This window comes from Pan troglodytes, chromosome 20, assembly GCF_028858775.2.
Source record: "Pan troglodytes isolate AG18354 chromosome 20, NHGRI_mPanTro3-v2.0_pri, whole genome shotgun sequence".
In the NCBI taxonomy this organism is placed as follows: domain Eukaryota; kingdom Metazoa; phylum Chordata; class Mammalia; order Primates; family Hominidae; genus Pan; species Pan troglodytes.
In genome coordinates this window covers 57,228,890-57,256,802 of record NC_072418.2, presented here as the reverse complement: position 1 = coordinate 57,256,802, position 27,913 = coordinate 57,228,890, and the positions used below count along the sequence as shown (strand labels likewise).

Below are 27,913 nucleotides of genomic sequence, written 5' to 3'. Positions count from 1 at the left end.
GGGCGAGGTGGCTCACGCCTGTAATCCGCGCATTTTGGGAGGCTGAGGCAGGCGGATCACTTGAGGTCAGGAGTTTCAGACCAGCCTGGCCAACATGGTGAAACCCCGTCTTTACTAAAAATACAACAATTAGCCGGGCGTGGTGGTGCACGCCTGTAATCCCAGCTACTTGGGAGGCTGAGGCAGGAGAATCATTTGAACCCATGAGGCGGAGGTTGCAGTGAGCCAAGATTGCGCCACTGCACTCCAGCCTGGGCGACAAGAGTGAGACTTAGTCTCAAAAATGAAAAAAAAAAAAAAAAGTTAATCCTTAAATATCAGTGAAGGGCCCACCACCATGATTCAGGAGGTGCAAGCATGCAAGCCACAGTGAGAGACAGGACTAGCTGGATGTCCGAGGCCGACTAATAATCCCTAAGCCTAGCTGGGAAGGTGACCGCATCCACCTTTAAACACGGGGCTTGCAATTTAGCTCACACCCAACCAATCAGGTAGTAAAGAGAGCTCACTAAAGTGCTAGTTAGGCAAAAATAGGAGGTAAAGAAATAGCCAATCATCTATGACCTGAGAGCACAGGGGGAGGGACAATGATCGGCATAGAAACCCAGGCATTCCAGCCAGCAACGGCTACCCACTTTGGGTCCCCTCCCGTTGTATGGGAACTCTGTTTTCACTCTATTAAAACTTGAAACTGCACACTCTTCTGGTCCGTGTCTGTTACGGCTGGAGCTGAGCTTTCGCTCGCCGTCCACCACTGCTGTTTGCCGCCGTCGCAGACCCGCCGCTGACTTCCACCCTCCGGATCCGGCAGGGTGTCCGCTGTGCGCGTGATCCAGGGAGACACCCATTGCCGCTCCCAATCCGGCTAGAGGCTCGCCATTGTTCCTGCACAGCTAACTGCCTGGGTTCTTCCTGATCGAGCTGAACACTGGTCGCTGGGTTCCACGGTTCTCTTCCGTGACCCACGGCTTCTAATAGAGCTAAAACACTCACCGCAGGGCCCAGGATTCCATTCCTTGGAATCCGTGAGGCCAAGAACCCCAGGTCAGAGAACACGAGGCTTGCCGCCATCTTGGAAGTGGCCACCACGATCTTGGGAGCTCCGGGAGCAAGGACCCGCCCTAACAACAGCACAGTGCCCGGCACGTAGTAAGTGCTCAGTTAATCCTCCTGCCATTCTCTGCAGGCCCCACAAGCTTGGGCTTCACTCCTTACCCTGGTCTCTGGCTGCTTCCACCCAGCCTTGCAAGTGCCCCCTCCAGCAAGACTCCCTTGGAGGCCCCTGATTTGTCTGTCGAGGGACTCCCAAGTGTGGGGTGCTTTCGCAGTGGTGCACCCGGAAGATATTTTCTAGCGATGGTGGGTCTGCCTCACCCTGGCATCACCCTTATGGCTCCCCCCAATTCCCTGCCCTCCCCCAGGAGAAGGAGCTGAGGCCCGGCTTGTGCAGCCCCTGGGCCTGACCACAATGCAGAACCTGGACTTCTTCAAACCCAGGCCTGTCTGTCTCTTGCACCTGCTGCCCTGCGGGTGTGTCCTGACCTCCAGCTTTTTCAGCCCCAGTCGGCCTTCCCAGCTGGAGCGCAGCATCCCGGAAGGCCTCCCAAATCTCAGCGCATGCCCCGCGGGCAGGGCCTCCAGCTGACGTCGGATAAATGAATGAATGAATGAATGAATGATTACTAATGGTCAAAGCAATGAGGACACCGTCATGGTGGCCGCTGGGAAGGGTGGCTGCCTGGACACTGCACAGCTCACTGCCTCCTCTCCTCCAAATGCCACCTTCTCAGTCCCCCTGATGAACTGCCAGACTCTGTCCCACCTCATCTCCCTCTATAATTTTCTTTTTTTTTTTTTTAAGATGGATTCTCGCTCCGTCACCCAGGCCGGAGCGCAGTGGCACGATCTCTGCTCACTGCAAGCTCCACTTCCCGGGTTCAAGCGATTCTCCTGTCTCAGCCTCCCAAGTAGCTGCGACTACAGGCGCCCACCACCATGCCGGGCTAATTTTTGTATTTTTAGTAGCGACGGGATTTCACCATGTTAGCCAGGATAGTCTCGATCTCTTGACCTCGTGATCCGCCTGCCTCGGCTTCCCAAAGTGCTGGGATTACAGGCGTGAACCACAGTGCCCGGTCCCCTCTGTAATTTTCTCCAAAGTTCTCATGGTCCAACACCTTACAATGTTTTTCTCTACGTTTGTCCCTTGCTGGTTCCCCCCGGAGGACGCAGCCACGTGGCAGGGATTTCTGCCACTTGCTCACTGCCCTGCCCGCCACCAGGGTGACTACACTTCATATCTCTGCGGTGCTCTCCCTGTGCTAATCGTCCTTCTCAGCACTCAGATGCCAACTCAACAACTCGAACCAATTCAACAAGGGGGACGCTGCCCCGATTCCCATTTCACAGATGGGGAAACCAAGGCAGAGGCCTGCAAAGTAACTTGATTGCCGCCGCATGGTTAGGGAGGGGCTGGCTGGCTTTCGAGCTCAGGTTCCTGATCTGTAGGTACGCTGCCTATTTCACGAGAGGGTGCTAAATAAATAGTGCTGAACAACACCTTCAGAGGCCAAGGCGGGCAGATCACAAGGTCAGGAGTTTGAGACCAGCCTGGCTAACATGGTGAAACCCCGTTTCTACTAAAAATACAAAAACTAGCCGGGCGTGGTGGCGCGTGCCTGTAATGCCAGCTACTTGGGAGGCTGCGGCAGGAGAATCGCTTGAATCCAGGAGGCGGAGGTTGCAGTGAGTCGAGATCGCGCCACTGCACTCTAGCCTGGGCGACAGAGTGAGACTCCATCTCAAAAAAAAAAAGAAAAAAAATAGTGCTGAACAAATACACATGTCACACGGATGAACGACTGAGTGAGTGGCCTGCTGGGTTAGTCCAGGAGTAACTGAGTCCAAGAGTGACTTGCTGCTGAATGAGTGAGTCAAGGAATGAACGCATGTGTGAATAAGTGAGTGGAGTGACGTGGAGGGGGTGAGTGAGTGAATGGGCGAGGACATGGGTGTCAGGATGGCCATGGGGTCTGGTGATCTGTCCCTCCACAGTAGGTTTCTCAACCTCATCTTTTTTTTTTTTTTTTTTTTTGAGATGGAGTCTCACTCTGTCGCCCAGGCTGGAGTGCAATGGCGAAATCTCGGCTCACTGCAACCTCCATTTCCCGGGTTCAAGGGATTCTCCTGCCTCAGCCTCCTGAGTAGCTGGGATTACAGACATCTGCCACCACGCCCAGCTAATTTTTGTATTTTTGGTAGAGACGGGGTTTCTCCATGTTGGCCAGGCTGGTCTCAAACTCCTGACCTCAGGTGATCCACCCACCTTGGCCTCCTAAAGTGCTGGGATTACAGGCCTGAGCCACCGCGCCTGGCCAGCCTCGTCATAATTGTCATGGTGGCTGGATCATTCCCTGCCAATGGGTGGGGAGGGGGGTCTTGTGCATTGCAGAGTGTTGAACAGTCCCTGGGCTCTACCCATTGGATGCCAGCAGTGCGCACATACTCCCCAGCTGTCACAACCAAAACTGCCTCCAGGCATTGCCAACTGTCCCCCCGGGGACTCCGCCTGAGAGCTGCCGGCACAGAGAGCAAGAAGAGCAGCGTCTCACCTGTACTCCTCCACAAAGGACACATTTTCAGCCACCTGCAGGGGGCTCAGGGGCACTCCCTGCCAGAAGGCCAGGCCCTGCAGCTGCTGGGCCGCAGCCTCCGCCTGCCGTCGAGCCCCTCGGGCGGCAGCCACCAGCTCCGTGCGCGGCTCGAGCACCTCCTCCAGGGTGGTCAGCTCTGTCCTCACCGCCTCGCCCAGCCTCTCCACCGTCTCCAACACCTGGGGATAGGACAGGGGCTGAGGTCTGGAAGGACATCCTGGGGGGAGCCCGCGGTCGAGGCATGGGGTTTTAGAAGTGAAGGAGGGGTGCATAGTAGCGGGTGTCTGAGATCTGGAGTCTGGGACATCTGAGGATTGAGGAAGGGAAGGGGTTGGGGAGGGGCTTCAAGATCAAGTTCATGGAGTTCTGTGGCCTCTATCCAGAGCTCTGGATGGTTGGTAGCTTGAGCCCAGGGTAGTGAGTCCAGCCCCAGGACTGAGATTAAGTGTGGAGCTTTAGGTCTGAAGTTTTCATCTGCCTTCCAGAATCTGGGGTCTCAAGTCTGGGTCCCATGGTCTAGAGTCTGCAGCTGGACATGGAATCTAAGGCATGAGGTGGGGCCAGGCCTCAGCCCCAGGGCCCAGAATCCTAGGGCTGATGTCGGAGCTGAAGCCTCAAGTCGGGGACCTGGGCCTCAGGGCGGGGGTCCCTGAGCTTGCTTACGGGCCAAGAATCAGGTCTGGGGCCCTGGATCTGGCCCGTGGACAGGGGCTGGTGTCGCTGGTGCTTGGTTTCTGTGTGGCTTGGGGGTTCCAGGTAAGGTCCAGGGCTGGGCCTGTGTGTGAGGTCCTCAATTTGCAGCCAGGGTCGGGGATTGGGTGGATAGTGTGAGGTCTGTGGGTCTCAGGATGAAGTTCTGAATCTGGGTTCCTAAGCTTCAAGCCTGGGGTCTTAGCTCTGAGTTTGGATCCCTTCGTCCTTGGGTGTGGGGAGCCCGTCCAGGTATGCGTCTGGGGTCCCACTGGTTGCTGGCCCCTCACCAGGTGGTCAATGGTGCTGAGTGTGTGGTTGGCGTGCAGCAGCGCGGAGCTGAGCTGGGACACCCCATCACTGGTCTCACTGTTGCCATAGAAACCGATGCCAATGCCAGTGCTGAGCGGAGGAGGAGGGAGAGGAATCTCAGCGGGTCCCAGGACCCTGGGGGCCACCGTCCCCTCCCACCCCATCCCCTCCACCTCGCCTTCTTATCCACCCCTCCCATCTCTCAGCCCCACCTCATTGGTCCAGCCCGTGGGAAAAGGGCGACTTCAGCCTGGCCCCCGTCGGTTGCCAAGGGAACGGGAAGGCCTCACTCCCCCAGCGGAGGGACGTCATTGTGATGTTAATGGTGGGTGGAGTGGTGGGGGGGAGGGAGCCCCCGATTTAACTCGCACCTCCCTGGAGCAGAACCCCAGTCACACCCAGCTCCGGGATGGGCCGTCTTCCCCTCCCTAGGACTGCCTGCCCCACACCCTTCCCCCGCATCCTTTGCCAGGCAGGCAGCCCTCCTGGCACCTGTCTTAGAGTGCCCTAGGGTCCTTGGGGCCTGCAGTGCCGACCCTTCAGTGCTGAGACGTTCTCCGCCCCCACCTCCTGGGGGTTCCTAAGGGTACAAGGGGGGCAGCTGCCACCATCTCCTGGGGGGACGCTGAGCCTGGAGCTCTCGGCCTTCCCCCACCCGGGACCCAAGCGTCTGGCCAGCTGGGAGGGAAGTAAGGGAATGTGGGAGGGAGGCTGGAGGATGGGCGAGAAGCCGTGCCCCCGCCCCCGCCCTGCTGACACACAGAGCTCCATTGTGGGACCTGAATGTGGGGCCCCAGACCCCTCCTGTCCCCGCCCCCGGCCGGTGTCCCGCAGTGGAGGGGGCGGGAGCCTGACACCCTCCCGGTTCCCAGCCCCGGCTGGGCCTCCACCCCCATCCCTCGGGTCGGACGCCCAGTGTCCCCGCCCCATTGTTCAGAGTCCTACAAAGCTCCTCTTGTTCCCAGGCTGCGGGGGCTGGGGCCGTGTCTCTCCCCCACTGGGCCTTTGTCCACCTCCCCTGTCTTCCCCCACGCCAGAGAGCCGGAGGAGGAAGCGTCCTGAATACAGGCCACCCCTACAGGTCCCTCCCCTTGCCCGCTGTGGGTCCGGGGCAGGCATCTGACCCTCTGGGACCCCCCGTCTGTGGAAGAGGATAGCTGTCTGTAACCCGTGGGTGCTGCCCTGCCGGGGAGGGGGCTGTGCTCAGAGCTCGTTCTTGGTAGCTGGTGTGTTCACATTGGAAGCCCCCTAAGCTCGCTTTGAGGGGTGTGAGGGGGTCCTACTAACCTACTAACCTGGGTCTGAATCTCTGTGCTGCCTCTTAAGCCACGTGGCCTTGAAAGGTGACCTCCCCTCTGTCCCTGAGCCTTCCTCTTTGGAAACTGGGCCTGACACCCCTGAATCCAGCAGCGTTATTGTGAGAAGGAATTAGAGCAGCTCAGGTCTGGGCACAGATGAGGTGCTCTCGGAGGGTGATTATATCTATTTATCGTCCGTCTCCCTGATTAGAACATAAGCTGCACGAGGGGCTCCTTGCCTGGCTTGGTCAGTATCTGGCACATAGTAAATACTCAATAAACAGTTGTCGAATGAATGAGCTGGTGAATGACGGAATGACAGACATCACCAGTTAATGTTGGCTGAGAGTAGCTGCAAGTCAGACACTGTGCTTTCTCTCCATCTTACCCCCGCAGGAGGTGGGCGAGATGATAATGCCCAGTTTACGGATGTGGAAATTGAGGCCCAGGGAGACTATCACTCCCTTAGGTCACACACCTATTCAATGGGAGAGCCACCAAAACCAGGCCATCTGACTGCCCCTGCGCCTTCTCACCAGATGGCTGCCCTTGATTCACTTCCTCTCCAGAGCCTCACTTTCTCCATCCATCAAATGGGACAGTCCTTCCTGCTGTGCGCTGAAGTGGGCTTGCAAATGGCAGGGACAGGGACGAGGGAGTTTCCTCCTTCCTGTCTGCTTCCTCCATGTCCCCGGAGGACACCCCCAGGAAGGCCAGCAAAGAGCTTGGGGAGCCCTGTCCCCACTGCCCACCCACCCTGGGGCCCCATTACCAGCCGGCGAGAAGGGCGACAATGCAGCTCCAGGTGACGCAGCCTCCCCCGGGCGAGGGGATCTTGGACCCGGGTGGCTCGGGGGGCCGGCAGCAGCAGAAGCGGATGAGGTAGACAGCGATGAAAATGAGGCTCAGGCCCAAGCCCAGGCCCGCCAAGGCCGCCACCAGCAACAAGGCCTGGGGAAGGGGGTGACATCAGACCTCCGAGGGCACCCGTGTGTTCCACACTCAGATCCCCCTTCCTGCGTGGCTGGGGGGTCGGGGTCTGGGATGTCAGAGTGAAGGTGGGAGACATCCCTGGCCTAATCTTGGGGGAGATTGGGTCCCAGCCCCTCCCAGGCTGGCAGCTGGGGCTCCAGGTGTCAGGGCCAGCTTGCTGGAGGGAGCTTCCAACTGGGGGCCCCAAGCCTTGGGTCCCAATTCTGCTCTGCCCTCCATTGGCTGTGCAATCTTTAGCAGGAACCGCCCCTTCTCCGAGCCTGGGTTTCCTTCTCTCTGCAGCCAGCAGTTGGAATGGAGGTTTTCCCAAGGACCTGCCAAGGCCCCTCCACAATCGTGTGGGATCAGGGGGCGGGTGGGGGTGTGGGGGCACCTGTTCCTGGTGCCTCGGGCCAGGCTGGGGGAGGCGTGCTTCCTCCCCCTCTCCTCCCTGCTCACTGTCTCCCCTGCTGCTGAGCGCCACACCCCACAGCGCCTGAGCTTGTCACCCAGGGACAGGGCGAGGGGCTGTGTGGCAACGTGTGTGTGTGTGTGTGTGTGTGTGTGTGTGTGTGTATGCAAGACTTAGAAGTGGAAACTGGAAGAGTGAAGACAGAACAGAAAGAGAGAGAGAGAGAGATGGAGGGAGGCACAGGCAGAAAGACACAACCAAAAAAAGAGACAAAGATAAGACAAGGTTCGGGCATGAGTCAGAAAAAGGCAGAGAGCAAAAGGGATCAAATCAGAGAGGAAGAGCAGAGTAAGGGAGAGAGAGCGTGAGAACACTATGGAGACAGGAGAGACACACAAGGACAGAGAGGCGGAGAGAGCCAAGGCCCGGAAGACAGGCAGGCCGCGGAAACGTTCTGGGGTGGGCAGAGTCTTGCAGAATAACAGGGCTCTCCACGTGGCGGGGATTTCACAGCTGACCTGTGCGGTCCCAGAGGCCCACAGTGGCCCAGGGGGTTTGCACTGAGCCCCAGAGCATGGAAGGACAACATTGGGATCAGAGTCACACCTCTGGACTTGCCAAGGCTGTTTCCCCTAAACCACGGTGTTTCTGCCTTTGTCCACACACATACACACACACAGTGGCACAGTGTGTGTGTGTGTGTGTGTCCCAAGTGTGTGCAGTGTTTGTGTTTCTGGTTGAGACTGGATGTTTTTATCTTTGGGCTGTCTCCATGAGATGAGGGTGCACCTGAGTGTGTCTCCTGGGTGCACTGCTGTCTGCAAATGAGAACATCTGTGGGCATTTGTGTGTTCTGGGCACAGTTCCTTGGGCCTGTGAGTGGGTCCGGTTGTGTGTGTGTAACAGTGTGGATGAGTGTGTGTGTGGATGCGTGACTGCATGTGAGTGTGTGTGTGCACCTGAATGCTATAGTCAATATGTGTGTGCATGTGTGTGTAGATGTGAATGGAATGTACGTGTGTGTGTGTATATGGGAGTATAAACGTGTATGTGACGGTGCATGCATGAGTGTGTAAGCATATATATATAAGTGCAGTGTGTGCTTGTATATGGGAGTAAATGCTTATACATGTATGTGTGTGTTGTGAGTCACTGTGCGCAATGTGCGTGTGCATATGTGTGATTGTGTATGTGTAAGTGGGTATATCCATGTGAGTGTATGCATGTCTATATGCGTGTGTTGTATGTGGGTGTGAGTGCATAGTGGGAGTAGTAAATGGGTATGTGTGTGTGCATATGTGAGTGTGTAATGAGAGTAGGTGGGCGTGTGTGTGTACCTGTGCATGTGTGTGTGCATGTGTGTAATGAAAGTAAGTGGGCGTGTCTGAGTGTGTCTGTGCATGTGAGTGTGCATGTGAGTGTGTAATGGGAGTAAGTGGGCGTGTCTGAGTGTGCCTGTGCATATGTGTTTGCATGTGTGTTGGAATAAGTGGGCGTGTGTGTGTGTCTGTGCATATGTGTGTGCATGTGAGTGTGTAATGGGAGTAAGTGGACGTGTGTGTGTGCTGTGCATATGCCGGTGAGTGTGTGCGTGTGGCTGTGTGCCTCCCCCGGGCCAGTGTCCCAGAGGCCCTGGCTGTGTCTGCAGCTGTACCCACGGTGGTCGCGTCCCTGCAGGGGTCCCCCTTGCTCTCCTCGGCTGTGGGGCTCTGCCCGCGCATCCCTGCCACCCTGACCCTGACCCCCGACCGTGGGGGCGGAGTGAGGCTCCCCCAAACCCGTGCCTCTGGCGGTGACTGGGGCCGCGGATCCCCGCGTGCGGCTTCGGGAGGTCTCCGGGCCAGAGCGGGCGTGAGTCTGGGCCGAGGCCGGAGCCGGTGGAGCGGCGGCGTTGGAGGTGGCCGTTGTGTAACCGCGAGGCTGTGGGCGAGGGGACAGCGGTCCCCGTGTGTGGGGAGAGGGGGCGGCGAGGAGCAGGCGGGGAAGAGCTGCTCAGGGCTGTGCCAGCCGTGACCCAAATAGCTCAGAACACAGCACTCATCCCCTCCGCGCTTTTCTGGGACCCCCTCCACGCCCCCTGAGCTCTCCAATCCCAGCCCCCTTCTCCCAGGAGCAACCCAAGACGGAGCCCAGGGGCTCAGGCCCCATCAGCAGGGCCAGGACCCGTCCTGGGGCCACATCGGGACTCCCAGCACCCCCACCCGTCCCCAGCTCAGCCAAGCCTTTCTCCTCATTAATCTCGAAGTCAAGGACTTGAATTAAACTGGGTCAGGGGACAGCTCTTTCGCCCATTGGAGCTGCCCCGAGCCGGGCCCCTTCCCCAGGGACACCGGCTTCTGTGAGGTTCCCACACCGGCCCCACCCTCGGGACCCGGGTCTGTCATCCCGAGGCTCCCCAAACCCAGCCTCATCTCGGCCCTCACCCCTGCAGCGCCCTGACCACCCCTTCTTTCTTGGGACGGGCAAGAAGCTTCCTCTCCCAGAGCCCCTTCATTTTCCAGCCCTGGCCCTCAGCCCCTGAAGCCCCCTTCCCCATTTCAGACTCTCAATCCCATCCCAGCACCGCAGCAGCCAGCGTTTTCCCCTCCACCGTTATCAGGTCCGCTGTCTCCTGGGTCCCACCTTATCTGGGACATATTCACCTGCTCTGATCCTGTGGGGCTGGGTCATCTTTTAGGGCAGGAAGAGTAGACCTACCCTCCCGATGACCCTGGAGGCCGGCTTCCCAGGCAGGTGTCAGACACCCGGGAATCCGGGCCCCCCTCCCCTCCTCTCCATGAACTCAGGGGTGCAGGTCCCCAGCCTTCCCTTATTTAGAGAGCTCGAGGTCTGGACCCCCAGCGCGCGTCCCAGGAGAACCTCCAGGCATGGGCGCCCCAGGCTCCTCCTCCCTCCGAAACCCCAAAGTCCGGGCCGGCCCCCAGCCTCCGGCGGAGCTCAGGAAATCTGTGACCCAGCCCCCTTCTCCCTCGGGACCCAGGAGCTCCGGCCCCCAGCCCTGGCCCCCAGGCCCTGGCGCCCGGTCCCACCTGCTGGTATTGCTGCTCTTGGGGCGCGAAAACGCTGGGCACCGGGCGGAGCTGGAAGTCGGCGCGGGGCAGCTGGTGGAGGAGATGCACCCAAGCTGAGGGCCGGTAGCCCGGGGGCGCCCCCATGGCCCCCGGGGGAGGGGGCAGCGGGGCGGACGCCGGGGCTGCGGGAGCCTCCGGAGTCGAGCGGGGCGCGGGCGGCGCGGGGTCTGGCTGGGCTCAGGGGAGCGGGAGCGGGGGGGAGGCAGGGGGTGGGGGGCGGAGATTGGGGGGAGGGAGGCGCGGGCCGGGCGGGGACGGTGCTGCCCCTGGTGGTCGCGGCGGGGACTGCGGGAGTCGGGAGCCCCCAGCGCTCCGCCCCCCACCCCGGTCGCGGCTCCCACCTGCTGCCCGCGCAGGTACCGCGCTGCTGGCGTCGGCGGCATCCGGACAGCTGGCTTGCATCGCGATTGAAAACAGCCCTCCTTGTCCATACGAGGCCACTCATACTGTTATTTCACCTAAAACATAATGATCCCTTTATCCTTATGAAGAAACTTCATGTCTGTGTAAAGGTTGCTAGTAAGTACAGAGCGTTTTACAAAGAACGGCCAATTCCATGGATAAGAGGTCCTCTGTGTACGAAAGTGCTCCCACCTGTAAAAGATGCCCGTATTTGTGTAAAATCTCCGTCCCACTTTTATTCCTAGCCTGCATAAGGACACAGCTTCTAAGCACAAACCCTCCTATGTGTAGAGGCTACTCCAGAATGTATGGAAAAATCCACACGCCTGTGTAGCAAGCCTTCATGCTGCATAAGGATCCCTTCTACCTGCATAAGGACCCTGGTCATCTATATAGGGGCCCTTCCCATCCTGTAAACTGACTCGGGATTACTTCGGTGTATACAAGGACCCCTGCCCCTTGGCATTCGCCATACAGTTACAGAGTATTTTTCCAGCCACTCCCCATGTTACATCTCACTGGAATCCTCCGATGCCACACCGATAGATGGGGAAGTGCCAACCCTGGGAGGGGACCTGGCCACCCTGACATCATCATCCAGACTGTCACTATTGCAGCCAAAACTAGGTGCTCAGGAATCTGGCCCCAGGGGTCCCCTCTTGCTGTAGGGCAGGGTGAGACTTTGCCATCTGGAAACCACACACGTGGCCTCTCTTGTGGGAATTGGGATGAGTGGAAGAAAGGGAGATTAGTTTTCCACTTAACCCATTTCCATATTTTGCTCCAGATTGGCAAGAAAGGGCTAGGGAAAAGAGGAATGTTGGTGGTAGTGGAGGTGGTGGTGATGACAATGATGGTGGTGATTATGTTGGTGATATGATGTCATGATGGTGGTGATGGTGGTGATGGTGATGGTGAAAATGATAGTGGTGGTGGTGATGATGGTGATGGTGATGGTGGTGATGACGATGGTGATGGTGATGATGGTGATGGTGGTGGTGGTGGTGTTGACGATGGTGATGGTGATGATGGTGATGGTGGTGGTGATGTTGGTGATGGTGATGGTGGTGATGGTGGTGGTGGTGATGGTGGTGATGATGTTGGTGATGGTGATGGTGGTGGTGGTGGTGGTGGTGATGGTGGTGATGATGTTGGTGATGGTGATGCTGGTGGTGGTGGTGATGGTGATGATGATGGTGAAGATGAAGATATGATGATGATGATAGTGATGATGATGATGATGATGATGATGATGATGGTGGTGAAGACAAGATTATGTTGACATGTCATGATGATAATGATGATGATGATGGTGGTGATGATGGTGATGAGGACGATGATGATGATGGTGAGGAGGAGGATAGTGATATTGGTGAAGGTATTGATGATGAAATGGGAGAGTGAGAATAGGCGCCTTATCTCTCTCTCTCTCTCACACACACACACACACACACACACCCTCTCTCATCACTACCCTAGGTCTTCTTCAGCTTTCTCTGGTTCTGGCTAGAGTCATGTTCTCCACCATTCCCAACCAGGTGGCCTACATGGGGGTTGGGGATGAAGAAGATCCCGAGATGAGCAGTTAGAGGTGTATTAAGTGACCCTAGGCAAGTAGTTTTTCATCTTGGAGTCCCTCTTTTTCTGTCTGTAAAATGAAGGCTTAACCCTTTAGGGCTAAGATTAGTATATTCTAAAACTCTTGTTCTGACAATCTCTTGCATCGTGTCCACAGCCAGTGTTTGTTGTAGCAGCAGGATTTGCTAATGGGAAGAATTCCAAATGTCATGATGTGCACAGTTGGGCATGTGTACATCAGAGTGCAGGACAGTGAGGTGCTGGTGGTGACTGTGCAACCCAATAGAGCTCAGTGGCTCCATGTTGCCCATAGAATCAAGTCACACCCTCAGCCCTGAGTTTATACCCTCCATCATTTGGCCCTGCATCAGCCCTCTCCATATGGATAATATTCTAGATGAGTGGTTTCCAACTGATAGGGCTGCAACCCACAGTGAGAAATACATTTTACATTATGATCTAGTATATACACACACACACACACACACACACGAAGTAAAAAGTTTCTGACCACTATGTGCAATGCTCTTGGATAATTTCTATCCTCTGTTACTTCTATTTTGTAATTCAAATCTGGTCACAACCTTCTAAATTGTTTTGTGGCTGGCTAATGGATCTTGGATTGCCACCTGAGAAACATGAATCCTGAATTGCAGAGAACAATCTGGGTTGGTGTTAGAAAAGGGGTAACTGGGGGCCAGGCGCAGTGGCTCGAGCCTGTAATCCCAGCACTTGGGGAGGTGGAGGTGGGCAGATCACTTGAGGTCAGGAGTTCGAGACCAACTTGGCCAACATGGTAAAACCCTGTCTCGGCCAGGCCCGGTGGCTCACGCCTGTAATTCCAGCACTTTGGGAGGCCGAGGCCAGTGGATCACCTGAGGTCAGGAATTCGAGACCAGTCTGGCCAACATGGCGAAACCTCGTCTCTACTAAAAATGCAAAAAAATTAGCCTGGCATGGTGGTGTGTGCCTGTAATCCCAGCTACTTGGGAGGCTGAGACAAGAGAATTGCTTGAATCCAGGAGGTGGAGGTTGCAGTGAACTGAGATTGTGCCACTGCTCTCCAGCCTGGACAACAGAGCACGACTCCAACTCAAAAAAATAAACAAACAGGCCAGGCATGGTGGCTCATGCCTGTAATCCCAGCACTTTGGGAGGCCAAGGCGGGCGGATCACGAGGTCAGGAGTTCGAGACCAGCCTGGCCAACATGGTGAAGCCCCATCTCCAGTAAAAATACAAAAATTAGCTGGGTGTGATGGCACACTCCCATAGTCACAGCTACTCGGGAGGCTGAGACAGGAGAATTGCTTGAACCTGGGAGGCAGAGGTTGCAGTGAGCCGAGATTGTGTCATTGCACTCCGGCCTGGGTGACAGAGCAAGACTCTGTCTCAAAAAAAAAAAAATACCCTGTCTCTACTAAAAATACAAAAATATTATCTGGACATGGCAATGTGTGCCTGTAATCCCAGCTACTCAGGAGGCCAAGGCATGAGAATAGCTTGAACCTGGGAGGCAGAGGTTGCGGTGAGCTGAGATTGTGCCACTGTACTCCAGCCTGGGCGACAGAGTGAGACTCTGTCTTAAAAAAGAAAAGGGGTAAATGTTACTAAGTAGAAGTAAGTTATATTGGCTTCCAGGGGTAGCTCATTGCTTTGTTCTTGCTGCTGTGTCCTCAGCATGCTGCTTTCTTACATGAAATACACACACACACATACACACACACACACGCACACCCCCCATAGTCACCACATACGCCATTCCCCTTCATTCCCCTAGAAAAAGACTTTAAATTGATGGACTCTCTCTCTCTCTCACTCTCTCTGTCTCTCTCTGTCTCTCTCTCTGTCTCTCTCTCTTTGTCTCTCTTTCTCTCTCTCTTTGTCTCTCTGTCTCTCTCTGTCTTTGTCTCTCTCTCTGTCTCTCTCTCTTTGTCTCTCTCTCTTTCTCTATCTCTTTGTCTCTCTCTCTGTCTCTCTGTCTCTCTCTCTTTGTCTCTCTCTCTCTCTCTCTGTCTCTCTCTTTGTCTCTCTCTGTCTCTCTCTGTCTTTGTCTCTCTCTCTCTTTGTCTCTCTCTCTTTCTCTCTCTGTCTCTCTCTTTGTCTCTCTCTGTCTCTCTCTGTCTTTGTCTCTCTCTCTCTTTGTCTCTCTCTCTCTGTTTCTCTCTCTCTCTCTCTTTGTCTGTCTCTCTTTGTCTCTCTCTCTCTCTGTCTCTCTCTCCCTCTTTATCTCTTTCTCTCTCTCTCTCTGCTTTACTCTGGCTCTTTCTGTCCCCACCTCTCTGTCTCCCTCACATGTGTTTTGGGCCCCAGAAGGCAAGCCTCTTTAGAGAATGGCTTAGCCTGCATCGATTAAACCCAGGACATCCATCCTCCTGCATGGGACATCTGCAATGCTGCCTGACAGAAATGTATTATCTCTACCTTCTCCGGCCGTGGTTCCCTGGGTCTGTTTCTGCTGAGGAAAACAAACGGTCATTCCAGGTGGCCCTTGGGTATTTCTAGAGCCCTTGGCTGAATACCACCCCTAAACCATCTCAAGCTCTACAGGTGTTCATTCACGGCTTGGGACGCATGCAAACCCCCTGGTAGAGGGTAGCTCAGAGAACATGGCTGTTGCTATTTCGTTTCAGCCAACGCTTGCCATATGGGAAGAGGGACCTGGCACCACCAGATGTTCCAAATTTCCAAGAGAAGGCAGAAATCTGGATATTTTTAAAAGCAAAATCCCTCAGCTTTTAAATGTTAAAACTAATTCAAATGAAAAAAAAAATGCTGTGTGGGCCAAATAAAACCTGTCTGTGGGTTGGAGCTGGCTGGTTTATAAGCTCTGGTCTAGCCAGACATGGAGTAGTACAGGCATGAAAGGGACAAGTGGAGAAAGAGGGGCCCACAATGAGACTGAGAAGGAGCAGCCACAGGGATGGGAGGGAAGACTGGGGGAGGCAGTGATGCTGCCTCCTCCAGGAAGGCCTCCTGACCAGCTTCTGCTGACAGAAGGCAAGGACAGCTCCTGGCTGAAGGACTCAGCATGCGCTTCCCACGGCTTAAGCTTTGGGAGACTTGCCTGCTTAACTGAGTGGCTGTAAGAATGCCAGGAGAGATTTCCAACTGCTTGGTCCTGTGCCTAGCACATAGTAGGTTCTCAATAAATCAGGACCATGTGTGCTGTGCTAACAGCTGTGCTTCAATGATGTACCTGTTCCCCACACACGTATTGAGTGCCTACTATGTCCCAGGCACCGCTGCATGTTCTGGAGAAACAGGCATAAGCAAAAAAGACAAAGTCTCCCGTTGGCACAACTAAAACCGCTGGAGTACAGAAGGTAGAAAATTGAGGAATGAACAGGTGAGCTGAGTCTATACTATCAGGTAAGAGGAAGCAACACATAGATGTGAGTGGATGTGGTGGGGATGAGGTGGTCACTACTTTTTTTTTTTTTTTTGAGACAGAGTCTTGCTCTGTTGTCCAGGCTGGAGTGCAGTGGCGTGATCTTGGTTCACTGCAACCTCCACCTCCCCGGTTCAAGCAATTATCTGCCTCAGCCTCCCGAGTAGCTGGGATTACAGGTGCCCGCCATCACACCCAGCTAATTTTTTGTATTTTTAGTAGAGACGGGGTTTCACCATCTTGGCCAGGCTTGTCTTGAACTCCTGACCTCATGATCCACCTGCCTCGGCCTCCCAAAGTGCTGGGATTACAGGCGTGAGCCACCACGCCTGGTGGTTGCTACTTATATAATAGAAGGTGCTCAGGGAATGTCTCTCTCTCCATTTGGATGATATTTGAACAGAGACACAAATGAAGGACGCTCTTTAGTTCATGATTGGCATGACTAAGAGTTCATGCTTTGCAGCCACATTATCTGGTTTCAACCCTGGCTCAGCTCCTTACTAGCTCGGTGACCTTAGACAATTTTCTCAACTCTGTGCTTTTGGTTCACATAAATAGGATGAAAATAATAACCTTGGCCAGGCCCAGTGGCTCACGCCTGTAATCCCAGCACTTTGGGAGACCAAGATCGGGGGGATCAGCTGAGGTCAGGAGTTCGAGACCAGCCTGGCCAACATGGCGAAACCCAGTCTCTACTAAAAATAACGAAAATTAGCTGAGCGTGGTGGCACGTGCCTGTGATCCCAGCGACTCAGGAGGCTGAGGCAGGAGAATCGCTTGAATTCGGGAGGCAGAGGTTGCAGTGAGCCAAGATCACACCACTTCACTCCAGCCTGGGCAACAAGAGTGAAACTCTGTTTAAAAAAAAAAAAAGAAAGAAAGAAAGAGCAACCTTAACTGATTCCACAGGGTTGTTGTGGAGATCGAGTGAAGGGAAGTGTTTGCTGACAAAGTGCTTAACAAGTGCTCGCGAATTATTACGAGGGTGACGGTTGTTGATTTTTAAAAATGACTACAGTGACATCTCCCAAATAGGAGGAAAGCAAAGTAAGTGAATGAATTCACAAATACATAAGAAAATGACCAGAAAAGGCATAAATACGTAAAGCTGTTCAGCCTTCAGATGTTCAGTCATCCTTATGATCTTTCCCTCCCTCCCCGCCTCCCTTCCTTCCTTCCTTCTTTCCTCTTTCCCTCCCTCCCTCCCCCTTCCTTCCTTCCTTCCCTCCTTCCTTCCTTCCTTCCTTCCTCTTTCCCTCCCTCCCTCCCTCCCCCTTCCTGCCTTCTGGCCTTCCTTCCTTCCTCCTTCTCCCTTCCTCCCTTCCTTCCTCCCTCCCTCCCTCCCCCCTTCCTTCCTTTCTTCCTCCCTCCCTCCCTCCCCCACTTCCTTCCTCCCTCCCTCCCTCCCCCTTCCTTCCTTCCTTCCTCCCTCCCCCCTTCCTCCCTTTCTTCCTCCCTCCCTCCCTCCCCCTTCCTTCCTTCCTTCCTCCCTCCCTCCCTCCCCCTTCCTTCCTTTCTTCCTCCCTCCCTCCCTCCCCCACTTCCTTCCTCCCTCCCTCCCTCCCCCCTTCCTTCCTTTCTTCCTCCCTCCCTCCCTCCCCCTTCCTTCCTTCCTTCCTCCCTCCCTCCCTGCCTCCCTCCCTTCCTTTCTCCCTCCCTCCCTCCCTCCCCCTTCCCTTCCTTCCTTCCTCCTCCCTCCCTTCCTTCCTTCCTCCCTCCCTCCCCCCTTCCTTCCTTCCTCCCTCCCTCCCTTCCTCCCTCCCCTCCTTCCTCCCTCCCTTTCTTCCTTCTTTCCTTCCTCTCTCTCTCCCTTCCTTTCTTCCCTCCTTCCTTCTTTCCTTCATTGCTACCTTCCTTCTTCCTTACTTTTCCCCTCCTTTCTTTCGATTACATGTTTAATAGCTGCCAGGCTGTGTTAAGTAAGCCCTGGGATCTATTAATAATAAAAAAGAATCCGTACATTCATTGGTTTGTTCATTCCCCAAGTATTTGTTTATTGGACAGCTACTAGGTGCCAGGCATTGTTCTAGGCCCTGGGAATTCAGCAGTGAACTAAAGGAGTGAAAATCTCTGCTTTCACCGAGCATGATAGAGATAACTCATTAGGCAAATGAGCAAATATGCAGATATAGCCAGTTTATTAAATAAGCTGATGTCATGGTTAATTTTATGCGTCAACTTGACTGGCCTAAGGGATGCCCAGATAGCTGGTAAGACATTATTTCTGGATGTGTCTGTGGGGGTGTTTCTGGAAGAGGTGAGCATTTGAATCAGTAGACTGAGTAAAGAAGTTCTCCCTCACCAATGTGGGCGGGCCTCATCCAATCTGCTGGAGGCTCGAATAGAACAAAAAGCAGAGGAAGGGCGAATTCACTGTGTTTTCCTAACCAGCACATCCATTTTCTCTTGCCCTAGGACATCAAACTTCCTGGTCCTCATGCCTTTAGCCTCAGACCGAATGACACCACCAGCTTTCCTGCTTCTTCAGCTTATGGACAGCATGTCATGGGACTCCTCAGCCTCCAGAATTGTGTAAGAAAAGTTCTCATAATAAACCTCTGCTGGTATCTCTTTATATATCTCTTTGGTTTTCTTTCTTTGGACAAATCTGACTAATAGAGCTGCATTCAACCACAGTGAAATACCAACAGCCCAAAGCAGGCCTGAGATCCAAAGATTCCAGGAATGAAGTACCCAAGTGTTATACATTATTGATGAGAGAGTAAAGGGTACAAACCCTGTAGGAAAAGGCCTGGCAGCTTCTTACAAATCTAAGCCCACACCTATCCCATGACCCAACAATTCTACTCTTTTTTGTTTGTTTGTTTTTTAGATGGAGTCTCACTGTGTCACCAAGCTGGAGTGCAATGGCATGATCTCGGCTCACTGCAACCTCTGCCTCCCAGGTTTAAGTGATTATTCTGCCTCAGCCTCCCAAGTAGCTGGGACTACAGGTGTACACCACCATGCCTGGCTAATTTTTGTATTTTTAGTAGAGACGGGGTTTCACCATGTTGGCCAGGCTGGTCTCAAACTCCTGACCTCATGTGATCTGCCCACCTAGGCCTCCCAAAGTGCTGGGATTACACGCGTGAGCCACCATGCCCGGCCAACAATTCTACTTTTACCCAAAAGAAAGGAAAATATTTATCCACACCAAGAATTGTGCAAGACTGTTTACAGCAGCTTTATTCCTAATAGCCTCAGGCTAGAAACATCCTGTATGCCTATCAACAGGGGAATGGACCAAGATAGGTAATATAGCCACAGAATGGAATACTACTTAGCAATGAAAAGGCACAAGCTAATAATGCATGCAGCAATATGGGTAGGTCTCAAAATTATTGTGCTGAGTGTCAGACACAAAGGAGGATGCACTGTATGAGTTCAGTTAGATGATTTTCCAAACACACAGAATTAACATATGGTAGCAAAAATAATAAGAACAGTGGTTGCCTCTGGGTGAGTAGGGTCAGGGTGACTGGGAAGGGGGCTGGGGGAACTTTCTGGGATAAAGGGCCTCGTTCTGTATCTTGATGAGGGTTCGTTTTGTACCAGTGTCTGCATTTGTTGCTCACGTAAGATTTGTGCATTTCAGGCCAGGCACAGCGGCTCACACCTGTAATCCCAGCACTTTGGGAGGCCGAGGCAGGTGGATCGCCTGAGGTCAGGAGTTCCAGACCAGCCTGGCCAACATGACGAAACCCCGTCTCTGCTAAACATACAAAAATTAGCCGGCTGTGGTGGTGCATGCCGGTAATCCCAGCTACTCGGGAGGCTGAGGCAGGAAAATCGCTTGAACCCAGGAGGTGGAAGTTGTAGTGAGCTATCACACCACTGCACTCTAGCCTGGGAGAAAGAGTGAAACTCCATCTCAAAGAAAAAAAAAAAGATTTGTGCACTCCACTCTATAAAAATTTTACTGAAAAATGTTAATGAGGTGCATGCTTAGTATTGGGAGAAAGTGTAGTGGTGTCTGCAGTCTCTTTTTGAAGTTAATCACAAAAGAAAATAAGACGGATGGATGGAGGGATAGGTAATAAGGCAAATGAAGATAAATATGAAGCAAGGTACAGTGGCATGAGTCTGTGCTCCCAGCAACTCAGGAGGCTGGTGCAGGAGGATCACTGGAGCCTAGAAGTTCAAGGCTGCTCTGTGGGTATGATTGCACCTGTGAATAACCACTACACTGTAGCCGGGACAACATAGCCAGACCCTGTCTTAGAAAGAGAGAGAGGGAGGGAGGGAGGGAGGGAGGGAAAGGGAAAGGAAGGGAAGGGAAGGGAAGGGAAAGGAAAGGAAAGAAAGAAAGAGAGAAAGGAAAGAAAGAAAGAAAGAGAAAGAGAGAAGGAAGGGAGAGAAAGGAAAGAAAGAGAGAGAAAGGAAGGAAAGAAAGAAAGGGAAGGAAAAAGAGAGAGAGAAGGAAGGAAGGAAGGAGAAAAGATTAACAGTAGACTAGAATCCAGGTGATAACTATCTAGGTTTTCACTGTAATATTCTTTTTTTTTTTTTGAGGCGGAGTTTTCACTCTTGTCACCCTGGCTGGAGTGCAGTGGCACCATCTCAGCTCACTGCAACCTCCGCCTCCTGGGTTCAAGCAATTCTCCTGCCTCGACCTCCCCAGTAGCTGGGACTACAGGTGCATGCCATCACAGCCAGGTAATTTTTGTATTTTTAGTAGAGACGGGGTTTTGTCAAGTTGGCCAGGCTGATCTTGAACTCCTGACCTGAGGTGATCCACCCTCTTGGCCTCCCAAAGTGCTGGGATTACAGGCGTGAGGCACCATGCCCAGCCGGCATTGCACTTTTTTTTTTTTTTTTAAATATGGGTGAGACGCTGTCTCCTGTTGTCCCGCCATGACCCCTGAGAACTAAGCTCTGATTTTTTTATCTTGCCCAAATTCCTACCTAAGGCGTTTGAGGAGTCATGCCTTACAAACCATAAATTCTCATCAGATGGGTTGTATTTAATCCTCTATGGTGTGACTTACTTTCCAATCTGACTCTGGCATAGCATTACAACACAAGGAAGAAAATAAAAATATTTTACCCCAAAACAGGTTTCTCTGCCATATTTTGAAATTGCCCTGCAAAGTCTCTTGCGGGAAAAATCCACATTCTTTTAGAGAACCCCTTTTCCCCTTTGTTTTCCCTTCTTCCTTTCCAGGCCCAGGAGAGCCAGGCACTCTTTTTTTTTTTTTTTTTGAGACAGAGTTTCAGTCTTTTTGCCCAGGCTGGAGTGCAATGGCACAATCTCGGCTTACCGCAACCTCCACCTCCTGGGTTCAAGCAATTCTCCTGCCTCAGCCTCCCAACTAGCTGAGATTACAGGCATGCACCACCACGCCCAGCTAATTTTGTATTTTTTAGTAGAGACAGGGTTTCTCCATGTTGGTCAGGCTGGTTTTGAACTCCCGACCTCAGGTGATCCGCCTGCCTCGACCTCCCAAAGTTGCTGGGATTACAGGTGTGAGCCACCGTGGCCGGCCCAGGCACTCTTTTAGGTCCTGTAAGAAGCATTTTACACCCTGCCCTCTCTCTCTGAAGTCAGCTTCCTCTGCACAATAAAACTTGGTCTCCACAATCCTTTAGCTTAACCTGAACATTTCCTTTCTATTGATTCCGGGTCTTCAGAGAAAACTCAACCAATTGTCAATCAGAAAATGTTTAAATTGCACCCCTCACCCCACCCTTTGTGTTGTTCCACCTTTCTGAACCACACCAATGTATTTCTTTCTTTTTTTTTTTTTGAGACAGAGTCTCACTCTGTAGCCCAGGCTGGAGTGCAATGGCATGATCTCGGCTCACTGCAACCTCCGCCTCCCGGGTTCAAGCGATTCTCCTGCCTCAGCCTCCTGAGTAGCTGGGACTACAGGCATGCGCTACCATGCCTGGCTAATTTTTGTATTTTCAGTATAGACAGGGTTTCACCATGTTGATCAGGCTGGTTTTGAACCCCTGATCTTGTGATCCGCCCTCCTCGGCCTTCCAAACCCAATGTATTTCTTTTTTCTTTTCTTTTCTTTCTTTCTTTTTTTTTTTTTGAGACAGAGTCTCGCTCTGTCGCCCAGGCTGGAGTGCAATGGTGCGATCTCGGCTCACTGCAACCTCCGCCTCCTGGGTTCAAGCAATTCTCCTGCCTCAGCCTCCTGAGTAGCTGGGACTACAGTTGCATGCCACCACACCTGGCTAATTCTTTGTATTTTTAGTAGAAATGGGGTTTCACCATCTTGGCCAGGCTGCTCTTGAACTCCTGTCAGGCCTCTGTGCCCAAGCTAAGCCATCCTATGCCCTGTGACCTGCATCTATACATCCAGATGGCCTGAAGCAACCGAAGATCCACAAAAGAAGGGAAAATAGCCTTAGCTGATGACATTCCACCATTGTGATTTGTTTCTGCCCCACCCTAACTGATCAATGTACTTTGTAATCTTCCCCACCCTTAAGAAGGTTCTTTGTAATCTCTCCCACCCTTAAGAAGGTTCTTTGTAATTCTCCCCACCCTTGAGAATGTACTTTGTGAGATCCACCCCCTGCCCACAAAGCATTGCTCCTAACTCCACCGCCTGTCCCCAAACCTGTAAGAACTAATGATAATCCCACCACCCTTTACTGACTCTGTTTTCGGACTCAGCCCGCCTGCACCCAGGTGAAATAAACAGCCTTGTTGCTCACACAAAGCCTGTTTGGTGGACTCTTCACACGGACTCACGTGACACTAACCTCATGATCCACCTGCCTCAGCCTCCCAAAGTGCTGGGATTACAGGCGTAAGCCACCGCGCCCGGCTTCCAGATGTTTTCATACATAGGTATGGGGGGCCCAGCAGATGAGATGGACCACTGAGAAGACAGTTTGTCACAGTTCTCAAGAGGAAGGGACACGCCAGGCCAGGCAGGACACCCAGAGAGCACCAGGGCCGAGGGAGCATGCAGGCCACACTTGGGAGCGCGAGGGATCAGAGGCAGAGGGAGTGAGGGCGGAGAGAGGGCAAGAGCTTGATTTGGTTTTTGCAGGAATGAGTGGGTGGGGCAGGGTAAACAGGTTTATGATTAGCTAATTTGAATAATTTCAGTAGGGCCTGGGGCATTGGGCCCACTCTAGTGGTCTGGTTCCTGGCCCTGGGTGATGAAGGCAGGTGCACAGCAGCCCTGAGTGTGAGAGCTCAGAAATGGAGGTGGCTGGGGGCTGGGCTCTGGACTGGTTGGTTTGCACATGAAAGGTGTGATGGAAAGACTTGTTGGCCGGGCGCGGTGGCTCACGCCTGTAATCCCAGCACTTTGGGAGGCTGAGATGGGTGGATCACCTGAGGTCAGGAGTTGGAGACCAGCCTGGCCAACATGGTGAAACCCCGTCTCTACTAAAATACAAAAAAAAAAAAAAAAAAAAAAAAAAAAATTAGCCAGGTGCGGTGGCAAATGCCTGTAATCCCAGCTACTCGGGAGGCTGAGGCAGAGAATCGCTCATCGCTCGCACCATGAGGCGGAGGTTGCAGCGAGCCAAGATCGCGCCACTGCACTCCACCCTGGGCGAGAGAGCAAGACTTTGTCTCAAAAATAAATAAATAAATAGAAATGTTAACAGTAGCTTTGTTCACAAGAGCCCCCAAGACTGGAAACAGCCAGGTGTTCATCAGCGGAAGAAAGGATAAATAAACCACGGAACCCCGTACAATGCAATCCTGCTCCGCAGTGAAAATGAACGGACTGTGCACATACGCAGCAGCACGGGTGAATCTCAGAAACATTGAGCTGCGTGGAAGAAGCCAGAGAGGAGAGTTCAGTTTTCTGAGAGTTTATGATTCTGCTTGCGTGAAGTCCCAGAACAGTCTAAATTAGTCTACAGTGAAAAAAAAATAATATCAGAAGAGTGGTGGCCTCCAGGGGAGTAAAGGCAGGATGTGACTGGGCAGGTGCATTTGGGAGCTTGCTGTGACAATGGCCATATTCTATGTCTCCATAGGGGCTTCGGTATATAATTTTAAAACACGCTTAGGCCGGGAGTGGTGGCTCACGCCTGTAATCCCAGTACTTTGGGAGGCCGAGGCAGGCGGATCACGAGGTCAAGAGATCGAGACAATCTTGGCCAACATGGTGAAACCCTGTCTCTACTAAAAATACAAAAATTAGCCAGGCGTGGTGGCAGGCACCTGTAGTCCCAACTGCTCCGGAGACTGAGGCAGGAGAATCGCTTGAACCCGAGAATCGCTTGAGCCGAGATCGTGCCACTGCACTCCAGCCTGGTGACAGAGCGAGACTCTGGCTCAATAAATAAATAAATAATAAATAAATAAAACAAACAAAAAAACCCACACAGTTAATGGTGTACTTAAGATGTGTGCAACGGCTGGGTGTGGTGGCTCACACCTGAAAATCCCAGCACTTTGGGAGGCCGAGGTGGGCAGATCAATAGGTCAAGAGTTCAAGACCAGCCTGGTCAACATAATGAAACCCTGTTTCTACTAAAAATACAAAAATTAGCTGGGTATGTTGGTTCATGCCTGTAATCCCAGCACTTTGGGAAGCCGAGGCGGGCAGATCACTTGAGGTCAGGAGTTCGAAACTAGCCTGGCCAACATGGTGAAACCCCGTTTCTACTAAAAATACAAAAAAAATTTAGCTGGGCATGGTGGCAGACACCTGCAATCCCAGCTATGTGGGAGGTTGAGGCAGGAGAATCGCTTCAACCCGGGAGGCAGAGGTTGCAGTGAGTCAAGATCATGCCACTGCACTCTAGCCTGGGCGACAGAGCGGGACTCTGTCTCGAAAAAGAAAAAAAATTGTGAATGGTTGAGTCTGGGTGTCTGGGTGGTGTGGATGGGGTATTCATTCTAAGATTCTTTCAACTCTTCTCTATGCTTGAAAAATTTTTATAATAAGATGTTGAAGGAAAAACTCAGCCTCTACCAACCTTCTCACCCCAGATTTGTCGATCTCCTTAAATTACAAAAAAAAAAAAGACGTGGGGCACCTGGCACAAAGTGTGTGGGAAGAGGTTTTATTTTGGGAACCACCTTGGCTGCTATGCACCGTGGCAAGTCATAATTTGTCATTTTCCGCTTTCCATGTATGAACCTTTTTGCTACTTGGAAAGAGGTCCCTGTCAGTCTGAGTCTTAGTGGGAAGTCTGGTTCTGCCTTCCTCTGTGGAGGGAAAGGTGGAATCCATTCTATCCTTTGAGGTGGAGAGTGGGATCCCCCATCACACGGCCCCATGTGGGCCTTTTTTTTTTTTTTTTAAAGAGATGGAGTCTGGCTGTGTTGCCCAGGCTGGAGTGCAGTGGTGAGATCTCCCGTCACTGCACTCTCTGACTCCCTGGTTCAAGTGATTCTCCTGCCTCAGCCTCCCAAGTAGCTGGGATTACAGGCATGCGCCACCACACCCAGTTAATTTTTGTATTTTTAGTAGAGATGGGGTTGCATCATGTTGGCCAGGATGGTCTTGATCTCCTGACCTCATGATCTGCCAACCTCGGCCTCCGAAAGTGCTGGGATTACAGACGGGAGTCACCACGCCCAGCCTTTTTTTTTTTTTTTTTTTTTTTGAGATGGAGTTTTGCTCTGCCGACCAGGCTGGAATGCAGTGGCACAACCTCAGCTCACTGCAGCCTCTGCCTCCCGGGTTCAAGCGATTCTCCTGTCTTAGCCTCCCGAGTAGCTGGGATTACAGGCATGCTCCACCACGCCTAGCTAATTTTGTATTTTTTAGTAGAGATGGGGTTTCTCCGTGTTGGTCAGGCTGGTCTCGAACTCCCGACCTCAGGTGATCCGCCCGCCTTGGCCTCCCAAAGTGCTGGGATTACAGGCGTGAGCCACCACACCCGGCCTCTTTTTTTTTTTTTTTTGAAATGGGGTCTCCCTCTGTTGTTCAGGCTGGAGTACAGTGGTGCGGTCTCGGCTCACTGCAATCTCCACCTCTCAGGTTTTAGCTATTCTCCTGCCTGAGCCTCCCAAGTAGCTGGGATTACAGGCGCCTGCCCCCACGCCTGGCTAATTTTTTTTTGTATTTTTAGTAGAGACGGGGTTTCACCATGTTGGCCAGGCTGGTCTCGAACTCCTGACGTCATGATCCACCTGCCTCAGCCTCCTAAAGTGCTGGGATTATAGGCATGAGCCACCACGCCCGGCCTGACCATTTTCTTTTCTTTCTTTTTTTTTTTTTTTTTTGTTTTTTTTTTTTTGTTTTTTTGAGATGGAGTCTCGCTCTGTGGCCCAGGCTGGAGCGCAGTGGTGCGATCTCCGCTCACTGCAAGCTCCACCTCCCGAGTTCACGCCATTCTCCTGCCTCAGCCTCCTGAGTAGCTGAGACTACAGGCAACCGCCAACACACCCGGCTAATTTTTTGTATTTTTAGTAGAGATGGGGTTTCACCATGTTGGCCAGGATGGTCTCGATCTCCTGACCTCGTGATCCACCTGCCTCGGCCTCCCAAAGTGCTGGGATTACAGGCGTGAGCCACGGCGCCTGGACTGGCCTGACTATTTTCTTACAGCAAATTCTGCAGGGCCTTTCTATGACTCTTCCCATAAGATAGACGCTACTCTCTGCAACAAGGAAAAATAATGTGGCATTCTGGCTAAATTCCTGTATAAAGCCTGTCTCTGCTTAGAGGTTATATGAGGTTTAGAGGTTTATGTGAAGTGTCAGTGTAATACAGAGGAAAGAGAGGGACTGCTCAGTGGTGAGTCTTACATGGCAAAATAGAGATCATGCTTTCTGCCCTAAGCATGGTAAGAAAACCGGTTAGACTCCCTCTCCACCTTAAGCAGCTGCCCTGCTGTGCCTGTAGGGCTTGGCTGTGGGATATAAGGAACCCTCTGTCTCTGCTCCCTTAAAACAAGGAAGCCGCACCTGCTGGGGTGGGTCCTAGGCTGGTAGAGCTGTAAGGCAATCCTATTTTTGGTGGAAGCCTGAAAGCAACCTATATAATCCATACATATTCATAAGGTTTGCCTTGTGCGGTGTGGTAGGCAGCCTCCCAGATGGTCCCCAATAATCCTCACCTCCTGGTATTTATAGCGTCATGTAATCCCGTCCTTTTAAGGATGATTGTGTGACTTGCATTCTGTTAGCAGACTCTTTTTGCCTGCTTAGTTTGCATACTTTGATGAAACAAACTATCCTGTTGCAGAAAACTTTCATGGCAAGGAACTGAGGGGTGGCTTCTGGCCAAGAGTCAGCAAAGAACTGAACTGCCAGCAACACCATGAAATCAACAGAACCTTGAGATGGCCACAAAGCTGCTGGCCCCTTGATTGCAGCCCGGGAGAGACCCTGAAGCTGAAGACCCGGCCGGGCTGTGCTCAGATCCCTGATTCACGGAAATCGCAGGATAATAAACGTGTGTTGTTTGAAGCTGCTCCCTTTGAGGTGATTTGTTACACAGCAATAGCTAACTGATACATATAGAAATAAAGAGAGGCCGGGCGCGGTGGCTCACGCCTGTAATCTCAGCACTTTGGGAGGCCGAGGCGGGTGGATCAGGAGGTCAGGAGATTGAGACCACAGTGAAACCCTATCTCTACTAAAAATACAAAAAATTAGCCAGGCATGGTGGCGGGCACCTGTAGTCCCAGCTACTCGGGAGGCTGAGGCAGGAGAATGGCGTGAACCCGGGAGGCGGAGCTTGCAGTGAGCTGAGATTGAGCCACTGCACTCCAGCCTGGGTGACAGAGCAAGACTCCGTCTCAAAAAAAAAAAAAGAAAAAAAAAGAAATAGAAAATAAAATCTTGGCCGGACGCGGTGGCTCACGCCTGTAATCCCAGCACTTTGGGAGGCCGAAGCGGGTGGATCACAAGGTCGGGAGATCGAGACCATCCTAGCTAACATGGTGAAACCCCGCCTCTACTAAAAATACAAAAAATTAGCCAGGCGTGGTGGCGGGTGCCTGTAGTCCCAGCTACTCGGGAGGCTGAGGCAGGAGAATGGCGTGAACCTGGGAGGTGGAGCTTGCAGTGAGCTGAGATCGAGCCACTGCACTCCAGCCTGGGTGACAGGGCGAGACTCCGTCTCAAAAAAAAAAAAAAGAAATAGAAAATAAAATCTTGGGTCTTTCTTTTGATATCTTGATCAAGAAAGTTTGATCACTTTACCAAACATGTATTATGTATTTTTCATAAATAAAAGAGAATTTA

General features: G+C 52.6%; 1 protein-coding gene and 1 long non-coding RNA gene across 14 annotated transcripts in view; one reads left to right on the top strand and one right to left on the bottom strand.

Moving 5' to 3' along the window:
- Nucleotides 1–10,612, bottom strand: part of TTYH1 (tweety family member 1) — a 21,033-nt gene extending 10,421 nt beyond the window's left edge. For 11 of the 13 annotated variants that reach the window (XR_010153972.1, XR_010153971.1, XM_512893.7 and 8 more), the window contains exons 1-4: nucleotides 10,367–10,593; nucleotides 6,726–6,904; nucleotides 4,634–4,745; nucleotides 3,612–3,832 (exon numbers count right to left, since the gene is read on the bottom strand). Coding sequence is in view for 11 of the 13 variants with exons in the window: in XM_512893.7 (XP_512893.3) it covers nucleotides 3,612–3,832; nucleotides 4,634–4,745; nucleotides 6,726–6,904; nucleotides 10,367–10,492 (638 nt within the window). In the remaining 2 variants the exon portion in view is untranslated. Of the gene's footprint in view, nucleotides 1–3,611; nucleotides 3,833–4,633; nucleotides 4,746–4,867; nucleotides 5,236–6,725; nucleotides 6,905–10,366 lie in introns of those variants that run through there. The other 2 variants (XM_003316668.5, XM_009436381.5) reach the window with 2 other exon arrangements.
- LOC104003451 (uncharacterized) lies at nucleotides 626–27,913 on the top strand. The gene is made up of 3 exons (XR_001711918.4): nucleotides 626–1,149; nucleotides 18,196–18,312; nucleotides 26,910–27,913. It is a non-coding gene; the product is annotated as an uncharacterized LOC104003451 (long non-coding RNA).